Raw genomic sequence first — 10,511 nt, 5'->3', positions numbered from 1 at the left:
TAAAATACATATAAAGAGAAAAAAATAAGTATTCCAATTTTTAATTTGTTTGAGCTGGTGCAAAAATCTTATTTTTCTTATCATTTCATCTTCAATGGTCGTAATGAATTTTTGGCTCTAAGGCTTTTCAATGAGTACTCTAAGAGAGACATGAAACTAAATAAGGAGCCTGAGGGTGTTTGTTGAAAGGCCTTAGAGCCAAAAATTCATTATGACCATTGAACATAAAATGATAAAAAAAAAAAAAGACCTTTGCACCGATTCAATCGGATTGAAAATCGGAACACTTAAACAATATTAAATAAATAAAAGTGAAAAAAGTTATAAAAGTTATTAAGTAAATAAATGAGAAATAAAAGAAAATGGGTTGAATTATTTCTGCCGGGGGTATTTTCGTCGTGGGGGGTGGGGTCCGGGACGAGCGTGTGTTAGGGGTGGCGCGCAAAGAGAATTGATTTTCCTTGTTATGCGTCTTGTAGGTTTTATAAATGCGTGCTAGGTTATGATTTGAATACAATCAATAATACATCTTTCGCCTTTTCTTAACATGGTATTAGAGCTATAAGATCTAGATCCTGTGAAATTTTCACTCTCAGCGGGTAGCCTAAACTTCGTCGTCGTCTGCTGGGCACTCATAGAAATATACCGGCTCGTGCGCTCGAATTTCACCTCAAATCTCTACTGTCATGGCTTCTCTCGCTCATGGTTGTTTTTGGCTCTTCTGGCCGTTTCTCTTTCCTAGCTTCTTCTGGTTTCTTTTGGCTTGGCTTGCCTACTCCTGGTTTCTCTTGGGTTTTTCAAACTCAAGTTGATAGACCTACTTGAGTTTGAGGAGAGATGTTAACATAATATTAGGAAACATAATATTTCCTAAGCTTTATTATTTTGTTTCTAGTTTAGGCAGATTATTATTTATGTTTTCTAGTTAATCTAGGTTTCCTTATTATGCGTATTTCCTTGTTATACGTCTTATAGCTTATATAAATGCATGCTAGGTTATGATTTGAATACAATCAATAATACATCTTTTGCCTTTTCTTAACACTCCGCTTCAGTCTGTGTTTTTTAGACAGTCGGGATCCGACGTTGATTTCCGATTTCAAAATTTAAGCTCTGATCAAAATTTCGGCCATGCACCTCAAAAATCAATAACCTCAAGTAATCTCTCCTGAGCGATGTAGAACTCCACACTTCCAGTCGGAACTACTCTGATACCAATTTATAACACCCCGAACTAAATACGTATACCTTCACACAACAAGCTCCCATACACCTACGGTCAAAATTTAACTATATTTTGACTAGCACATCGAAAAAGCAAACCAGTGAGATCACGTCTGCATATAAAATCGTAGATGAGGTTGAAAATGCATTCCAAAGACAAACTATATCGAGAATTCTCTTGTCAACATCGCCAATATTTTTCTCCAGCAGCTATAGCGTTAATATTTTCTTGTATAGTTTGAGGTTGGAATTTGAAAAAAAGGTTACCAGCTAAAACGACTAGAATTTTAAACTTGACTCGGTATGCTATTATGCCTAGCTATAAGAGCATCCACAGTGGAATAAGCAAAACAAAAAATTGATAAAGTTAGCGACGTTAGATCAAAAAAGTGCTCGCATTGGAATAACCAAACTTAGCAATCTCTTAACAACTCATCAAATTTTGGCTTTTCAATAATCAAAACTAGCAATATTTTGTCAATAACCAAATTTTATCTCTCAATCAAGTACACCAACATTACACAAAAACATTTTCTCTCTCTCTCTCAACAATGTTTTCAAAAAATAATTTTAAAAACTGTAACTTTTAGATTTTTTTTCTGTTTTTTTTTTCAGAAAATCTTTTTTTTCAAAAATTTTAAAAACTGTAAGTAAATAAAGTGTGTTTTTCAAAAAACTGTTTTTGAAATTTCAAAACTCTTTTATAGAAAATTATTTTTTTACACAAAATCTATTTTTAAAAAACTGTATTTATTGTTATTAAAATTTTAAAATTATTTGTGTAAATACAATTCTTTCAAAATTTCTCAAAATTGTATTTATAGTTTTAAAGTGAACAAAGTGTTTGTTTTTTGAAAAACTATTTTTTGTTTCGAAAAACTTTTTTTTTTGAACTGTTTATAACATAAACAGGTTTTTTTCTCCTTCAAAAATCATTTTTTCAAAAAATATGCGTGAAATGAAGGAAAAAAGTTTGGAGGGCCCATTAGTTTTGATTATGGGCACAAAATAACCAATGTGGGATTTGACATTGTTAACTTTAGCAACCTCTAAATGGATAATCAAAATCTGATGTGGCATGTTTAAATTATTTACATTTGCTTATTCCACTGCTGATGCTCTAAGGAATATATCTTAGTGGGGGCACCTATTAATCGTACAGTGCTGCTACACACAGCAATCTGTGCACAAATTGTGCACAGATTTCGTTGTGGGGCCAACCACGGGTCCCACACAAATCATCTGAGCCGTTCATTAATATAAAACATTTTTTCAAGGGTCCCCGTAAAAAAATAAACTCAATCCAATACCTATAGATACTTCATCCAACCATCTAACTTTTCATTTAGATTTCCGAATAATGAAAAGTTATATGATTGGATCGAGCACCTAGAGGTATCGGATTGAGATTATTTTTCACGGGGTCCCTAAAAAAAATATTTTACATTTAATGAATGGCTCGGATGATTTGTGTGGAACCCGTGGTGGGCCCCACAATGAAATCTGTGCACAGATTGTATGTGTGTGTAGACTTTTTGTAAATCATAATGGCAAAAGTTCATTTTTTTAAGTCAATCATAGTAAGATCGTACAAAATTAAAGTATCCATTACTAATTAAAAAAGTTTATATATAACGCATATTTTAAGTTAAATAAGGTAAAAATGAGCACAAAATCTTAGACAAAATATTTTAAAGTTTGTTTTAAATGATCATCAACAAATTTTAGAATAATCGAGCTAGTTTTGTTAATAACTTTATTTTAAAATATTTATCCGAGATGGTTAGAAACAAAAAGAATCAAGAAAGAATAGCTCCAAATAGATAAACATCTTGTACACTAACAAATATAAATGCACCATATGATGAAATTCAGATCTAAAACTAATTATATGTGTGTATTTTCAAGATATATACAGTGTGTATGTTTATATGTTAACACACTTTCATAATTATGCTAATTTATACATAAACTAGTGCTTGCCCGTACCTACGACACTACGCACCTCGGTTGGAATTGGCCTATGGCACTTGCTAGCTAGTGGCTCAAACACTAAATCGATTCATTAGTATATAGTATGTGATCCTCTTCTTAGTAGCACGAAAGAGAATTACCGGAAATCGATTCATTAGTATATAGTATGTGATCCTCTTCTTAGTAGCACGAAAGAGAATTACCGGAAAGCAGGGTGTCACAATCCACCCCCCCTCCCCCCCCTTAGGCATGCAACATCCTCGTTGCACAGACCCAGCAACCTCCTATGGGGGTCCGTGGCAGCAGAGCGCATCCTACCACCACTTTGCCCAAGGCGGGGCTCTGATACCATTTGTAACGACCCACTCCATCTTTGTACAATATTGTCCGCTTTGGATGCCTAAAACCCATATACTTTTCAGTAGGTCATCCATCCCTGGACTACTCCAAGATGAGCACGCTTAATTGTGAAATTTCTATGCCCTTTAGCTCGCCCTCACGGCTTTAAATGACCTTCTACAAGTAGGAGGGGTGATTTGGATGACTGGGTTGTGATGTGTAGAGTCAATTTACTCGGAGGGTCGTCGAAGATGATGACTGGGTTGCTTCGTTGAAGGTTGTCGGAGACTGGGTTGCTAGAGAGAGAGAGAGAGAGCAGATGGGGGAGAGAGATAATCTAGAGAGAGAAAGAGGAGGAGAGAAACGTGTGGGGTGTGGAGATGGGAGCTCAAAATTAATTCTCTATTTCCAAATCAATGCTGACCTTGGATTGTTTCAATCTCAGCCCTCAAATCCCATTTATTTTTACTAAACTGCCATTGGTTTGTATGTGAAAGGTGAAGTAATTTGGACCGTTGAATTTGTTTATATGGGTAGATAAAATTTGTGTCAAGAAGAAATCTAAACCATTGAGAAGGAATATTCCTAAACACCCTTGTGTTTTATTAGATAGATATTTTAGATCCGTCCCTGGCTATAAGTCCTAGAAGTGGAAATCGCAGTAGAGAGTTCTATAGAAATAATGGGCGATAGTTCTATAGAATAGGCAACAAGTACTCCAAGACTTGTCCAATTACCAGAGACTTCTTTTCTTCACAATTTTTGACCCTCCATTCATGCCACCCTTCCTTCTAGATAATTAATTCCCATTTTTGCATAAAACGAGAAGGGGAAAAACCGAATTCAAGCTATTATGTATTGAATGTAGCAGGGACGGGGCTATGATTTGTATAGAGTACGCGGAGCCTGAAACTTAGAACTTGAAATTTTGAAATATTTTAATAGTTGTTGAATTTTAAAAGTGTCCTTACAAATAGTTAAAAATTCAAACATGGAATCTAAGGAATAGGATTTTACAAGAAAATCATAGCCATTTTCTGTTCCTACTTAACAAAACATACACCCAAGCATTAAAAAAATGTAATTTTTCCACTAAATGACAACTTTTTATTTTATTTTCTGAAATTCGAGGAGGCCAATGTACAAGAAAATCATAGCCATTTTCTATTCCTACTTAACAAAACATACACGCAAGCATAAGATTAAAAAAAAAAAAGAGTAATTTTTCCACTAAATGACAACTTTTTATTTTATTTTCCGAAATTCGAGGAGGCCAATGTAGTATATTATGAATTCAATGTGTATTTTACACAATACTCCCTCCGTCCTTTTTTGAAGTCCAGTATTCTATTTTGGATTATCTCTTAACAAGTGTCTATTTTATAAAGTTGACATTAAGGTCTACACCGTTGAGGAGTTCAAGATTTTCTTAGACGGTGTCTGAAAATTGAGATTGTAAAATAGTCTTCAGGAGTGCTTCCAACTGTCGGTTGGATGTGGTTGTAAATTTGGGCTGAGCTAAGCTCTATCTCTAGTTGTTTTTTCCTCGATGTATCCCTTTTGAGTTTTATAAAATGTTTTGTTTACCGAGCAAAAGAAAATGTTAGTGGATAAAAGTTGATACATTTTTCATTTTGCCCCTAAAAGTATATTACATTTTGAAAAGTTAGCGAGTGAAAATATAATGATGATGTCTCCATAGATGGTAAGTAAAGAAAACAGAGGTAAAAGTTGATGTGAAAAGTGTAATAATGATATCTTCTTAATAAATTGGAGTTATGAAGCTGGATAATAATTTATGTTTGCCAATCTTGGATTTGGGTCTCATACTCTTGGATCCTTGCTCTTGTAATCTCTTTGTAATAATTTAAACGATTATAATTTTTATTTTGTAGATCAAAAAAAAAAAATTATGCTTATTTCAAAAAGACTTTACTACAAGAGCTGATAAATCATGTGTTGAGGTTGAAAAATAGTACAATACACACTCTATATTTGAATGCCAATGATATGCATGTACATAAACCTTAAATTAATTTATATACATATTCATGGCGTTGTCACACGAATTTGTAGGACTTTGGGTTGGTGTTGTGCAGTGACGTGCACAGTACCGTGTTGCGCACCTTCGAGCTGTCGGATCCTGCATCACACGATTTGACGGCTCGGATCTCATCTCAGCAACCAACGATCAAGAGTCGTTTGTTGTCGAGATGAGATCCGAGCCGTCAGATGCACGATCCGACGGCTTAGAGGTGTGCAGCACAGTGCTGCGCACACCATTGCATAGCACCATCTCCCAATTTGAATTTGTAACATCAATCTTTGAGTTCGACAATTTTTTTATGCATATTCATAATATTTCGACTTGTGGGGCTTTATCCATTTAAAGGGGTGCATAACGTACATAACCAAAATTCGGATAAGTATCTCGGTACTTTCTTGTTTGGACAATGCACCCCGTAAAAATGGATAAAACACCAAGTTGCGCGTCTTCATGAATGTTTCAAGCCCTAATAGATTCTTCGCCAGAGTCGTCAATATATCTTTACTCGTTTAAGTTGAGCAGCCCCTTTGCGAACAAAGAAGAAACCATGCATTGAACTTATACACTATTAATGCTCCTTTTGAAATTTGCAGAATTGAAAATGACAGTTGATGTTGATTATCCACCAGAAAAACTGACCATTTCATAAGGTTTAATTAACAATCACAACCTAATCCTAGCTGGTTAATCTCCACCAATTAATTCTCTTCACTTTTTTGGGCATTTGTTAGTCATATATATATATATATATATATATATATATATATATATATATATATATATATATATATATATATATATATATATATATATATATATATATATACCTACAATTCTCAACTGCAAGTCTCTTTGTTTAATCAGCATTATCAAAGGGGACCATTGTCATTTGCTGGAGAAAAAGCAGGAGTCTCCGCGGGTGTTACTGAAAGGGACTAGTGTGATGAAATTTTGACTTGATCAATTCTTTATGTCCCAGTATGATGAACAGTTGGTCCAACATGGAATGAATTAATGCATGCAACTGCCATTTTGATTATTTCACGTTGAATCGTGGAAAGCTATGTGACGGAAGAGCCTATAAATACCCCATGATCAGCAATGGGTAGTACTCACAAGGTCTTGGAACCGTTAAGAGCTCTCTTCAAGCCAATTTCAGTACTTGGGAATTTTTTAGTGCTATCAAAACTTCCACCTCTCTCTCTCTCTCTCTCTCTCTCTCTCTCTCTCTCTCTGTCGTTCTCGTTCTCGTTCTCGCTCTCTCTTGAACACATTGCATTGAGACATGGAAGGACCAAAGTCACCCCTTCAGCTTCAGCCACCTACTTATGGAAATTGGATCACTGTTCTAAGCATTGATGGAGGTGGAATTAGAGGGGTTATCCCAGGAACAATCCTCAACTTCCTAGAGTCCGAGCTTCAGGTCTATACGAAAATATGCTTTCTTTAACTTCCAAAAAAATAAAAAAAAATTTAACAAAAAAATCTCCTAATATATGTTTATAGAGCATGCTTCAAATGTCCAATGTCGAAATAATTAAAAGATTTGCTAGGTTTTATAAGTGCATCATTCGCATTTGGACTCCCAATTCTTGTCTGCAGCCTTAACTATTGTTTTCTGTCATGCCATGCACATTACACCGCATTGAGTTTTAGAATCCATCGACCATCATGCTATATAGTTGATTTATCTTTCAATATGAATCTCTAGCGCCGAAAAATCTTGATTCTGACTTTCGTGTTTATATTGATCTTTTGTAGAAATTGGATGGAGAGGATGCAAGAATTGCAGACTACTTTGATGTGATTGCAGGAACAAGCACGGGTGGTCTTGTGACGGCCATGTTAACTGCACCTAACGAAAACAATCGCCCTGTTTTTGCTGCTAAAGATATCAAGGACTTCTACCTTGACAATTGCCCTAAAATATTCCCACAAGTCAAGTAAGAATTAAACCTAATTTTACACATGTATCACTCCCTCCATCCACAATTGTTGGTTTGCTCGATAGTCGTGCCCATGTTCGAAATTAAAATCCAGACTATTCTAGTACATATAATATCTTTAATTTTTACAACGCTCAAAATGTCTAATTGAGATCTTTCAAATGATGTAAAAGGGAGTCATAACATACTTACGTACAGTCTCGTTAGGGTTGGATACTTATTAATGTGTTTGAAACTTTGGACATGCAGCTACCCGTTTTCTAATGCTACAAAGTTGATCAAAGCCCTTACGGGACCGAAATATGACGGGAAGTATCTCCACGACCTTGTTAAAGAAAAACTAGGAAGTACGAGATTGCACCAGACATTGACTAATGTTGCAATCCCGACTTTCGATATCAAGCGACTCCAACCAACCATCTTTTCCTCCTACGAGGTTTGTTTTTTTTTTTTTTCATATGTGTTATGCGTGTTTTTTGTTTCTCTTAACCTACAGACTAGTTTTTGTCTTTTCAATTTGATCTATTTTCAAATCTGGTATCTAGTAAATTTTGTTCCTCGCAACAAGAGAAATCAGAGACTAAAAAATTACGAACTGAATTTCGAAAAAAGTTACTAATGAAAAATAAAGCCAAATTTTCATCTTTTTTGATTACTAGTTTTTATATTTTGTATTCGTCTCAGCAGGAGAAATGACAGAGCTAAAGAAACTATGGGCTAAATTTCAAAAAGAAAAAATATTAATGAAAAAAATGAGCCAAAAAATTCCTAGTTATTTTGGCTTATTTTTATTACTGGCTAATATACATATATTTTTCTAGATCGATAGATCATACATACCTAAATGTCAACCAGAAGTTTTACAAAAGTTCATTGCGATTTGATTTTCCAAATGGATGCTTTAAGATAACAAATTAAAACTCAAAGTGATTGTTTGGCAATTTACCATGTGGATTTCCTTTCTTGATGTACATATTTTTGTTATGTGGGTGTTTTTCCTTGTTTTTTTTTTTTTTTCTCCTCGATCTACCCTTTATAAAATCTTTGGTTTGCCGAGCTAAAAAAAAAAAATGTTTTTGCTGATTGGGAAAAACTTACCATGTGGATTTCATTCTCCACTCTCCAGGCAAAGAACAATCCAAGCTTGGATGCTTTACTTTCAGATATATGCATTTCAACCTCAGCTGCACCAACTTATCTTCCTGCTCATTACTTTGACACCAAAGACTCCGATGGAAAAGTGAGAGAATTCAACCTAATTGATGGTGGTGTAGCTGCTAATAATCCGGTATGTATCCATAAACTCCATAACTAATCAACTTTTTGAACTCCAATATTTTGTTAGTTCATCTTGTTTTTTCTTCACATGTTGCCTTACATGTGCTTTGTTTGTTTGTTTGTTTTTGTATCAGACTTTGATTGCTATAGGCGAGGTAGCAAAGCAGATCATGAAGCGAAATCCAGACTATTCTGCTGTACAAAAAATGGATTACGATCGGCTTATGGTTATTTCACTAGGAACTGGCACCGCAAAAATTGAAGAGAAATATGTTGCAAATGATGCTGCGAAATGGGGTTTGTTGAGTTGGTTAACTAGTGATGGTTCCAGTCCATTGATTGATGTGTTTAGTCATGCCAGTGCCGATATGGTTGATTTCCACCTTAGTGTGATTTTTCAAGCCCTTCACTCCGAAAAGAACTATCTTCGGATTCAGGTGCGTGATCAGATTGCAATTGTCCTAACATTTGTTTTAAGGATCTTTTTTTTCATTTTCGGTCAAAATTTTGTTTTACATTACTACAAAATAATTCACCATTTTCCTGTCAACAAGTAATCGTAGTAAATTGAAAATTCGCATTTTTAATAAACTCAATTTGCAGGATGACTCCTTAACCGGTGTAGTATCCTCTGTGGATGTTGCTACCAAGACAAATTTGGAAGATCTGGTAAAAGTTGGGGAAGGATTATTGAAGAAGCCAGTTTCTAGGGTTAATTTGGACACAGGTCTCAATGAGCCTTGTGATGACGAGACTAATGAAGAAGCTCTTATAAGGTACCTGGCCTATAACTCTCTCAATTTAATTATTTTTCTTACAAATAGTATATATATTTTAGTTTTTAATATAAATTTTTATTAATTATCTCTTTATACTTGACTAAACAATTTTGATTAATTTGTCACAGGTTTGCAAAGATACTCTCCGAGGAGAAGCGAAACCGTGATATAACATCGCCGCATGGAGTCTCTGCAAATTAATCCACAAAGGACTTGTAACTAATTATTTGTTGAATTTGTTTGTTTGAAATTGTGCAAATTAGCCATGCACCTTTCACTTTATTTTGCTTTTTTCCATGAAAAATGTCCCATTACGACAATTTGATTTTATTTTTTTATTGTGATTAAACCTTGACAGATCGGAGAGAAATAGCTTGGACATGTAATTCTTTATTCTTTGTAAGCAATAAATCAACAATATATACTGAATTCCAAATTATTAGTTGAATTTCTGCGTTTGAGATTGTGTAAAATATTTTCCATGCACCTTTCAATTTATTTTTTCCTTTTCTTCTTTAATAATACTGTCCTATTCGGACAATTGATTTTTTTTTTTGCCTCTGGAACCTCCGTGATACAATTGTTAGAAATGTGATAACTCTTTATTCTTTTTATGTGATTAATAAGTGATTATACAAAAATTTCGAATTTATAAGTTCGGTGCTTAATTATTCAAGCCAGGAAATTAGATTATTGAGGAGTCAAACATAAAAGCATGAAACTATAAAATTCGAGGCACTCAATTAATGCAATCATATTCGTAATTGTTACTATCAAATTTAACTATTCAAAAAGTATGTTTCTGAAGTGGGTACAGCCAATAATTCCGCATGACCTATATCTACCACTAATGGAATAAATCTAAATCCCTACCAGTCAAAGTAGCAACCTTTAGGCCTTTTGTTTTGGGACTTCAACATCTCT

The 10,511-nt window shown here is 34.4% G+C and overlaps 1 protein-coding gene across 1 annotated transcript; it reads left to right on the top strand.

Annotated features, from left to right (window-relative positions):
- The first annotated feature begins 6,768 nt into the window (after positions 1–6,768).
- Positions 6,769–10,025, top strand: LOC131332449 (patatin-like protein 2). The gene is made up of 7 exons (XM_058366671.1): positions 6,769–7,007; positions 7,346–7,527; positions 7,780–7,966; positions 8,657–8,818; positions 8,943–9,245; positions 9,412–9,584; positions 9,716–10,025. Exons 1-7 carry the CDS (start codon positions 6,870–6,872, stop codon positions 9,786–9,788), a joined length of 1,218 nt encoding a protein of 405 aa, XP_058222654.1. The 5' UTR covers positions 6,769–6,869; the 3' UTR covers positions 9,789–10,025.
- The last annotated feature ends 486 nt before the right edge of the window (positions 10,026–10,511 follow it).

The sequence above is a fragment of the Rhododendron vialii genome, chromosome 7a (assembly GCF_030253575.1).
Source record: "Rhododendron vialii isolate Sample 1 chromosome 7a, ASM3025357v1".
Taxonomy (NCBI): Eukaryota; Viridiplantae; Streptophyta; class Magnoliopsida; order Ericales; family Ericaceae; genus Rhododendron; species Rhododendron vialii.
This window is presented reverse-complemented; position numbering and strand designations above follow the sequence as displayed.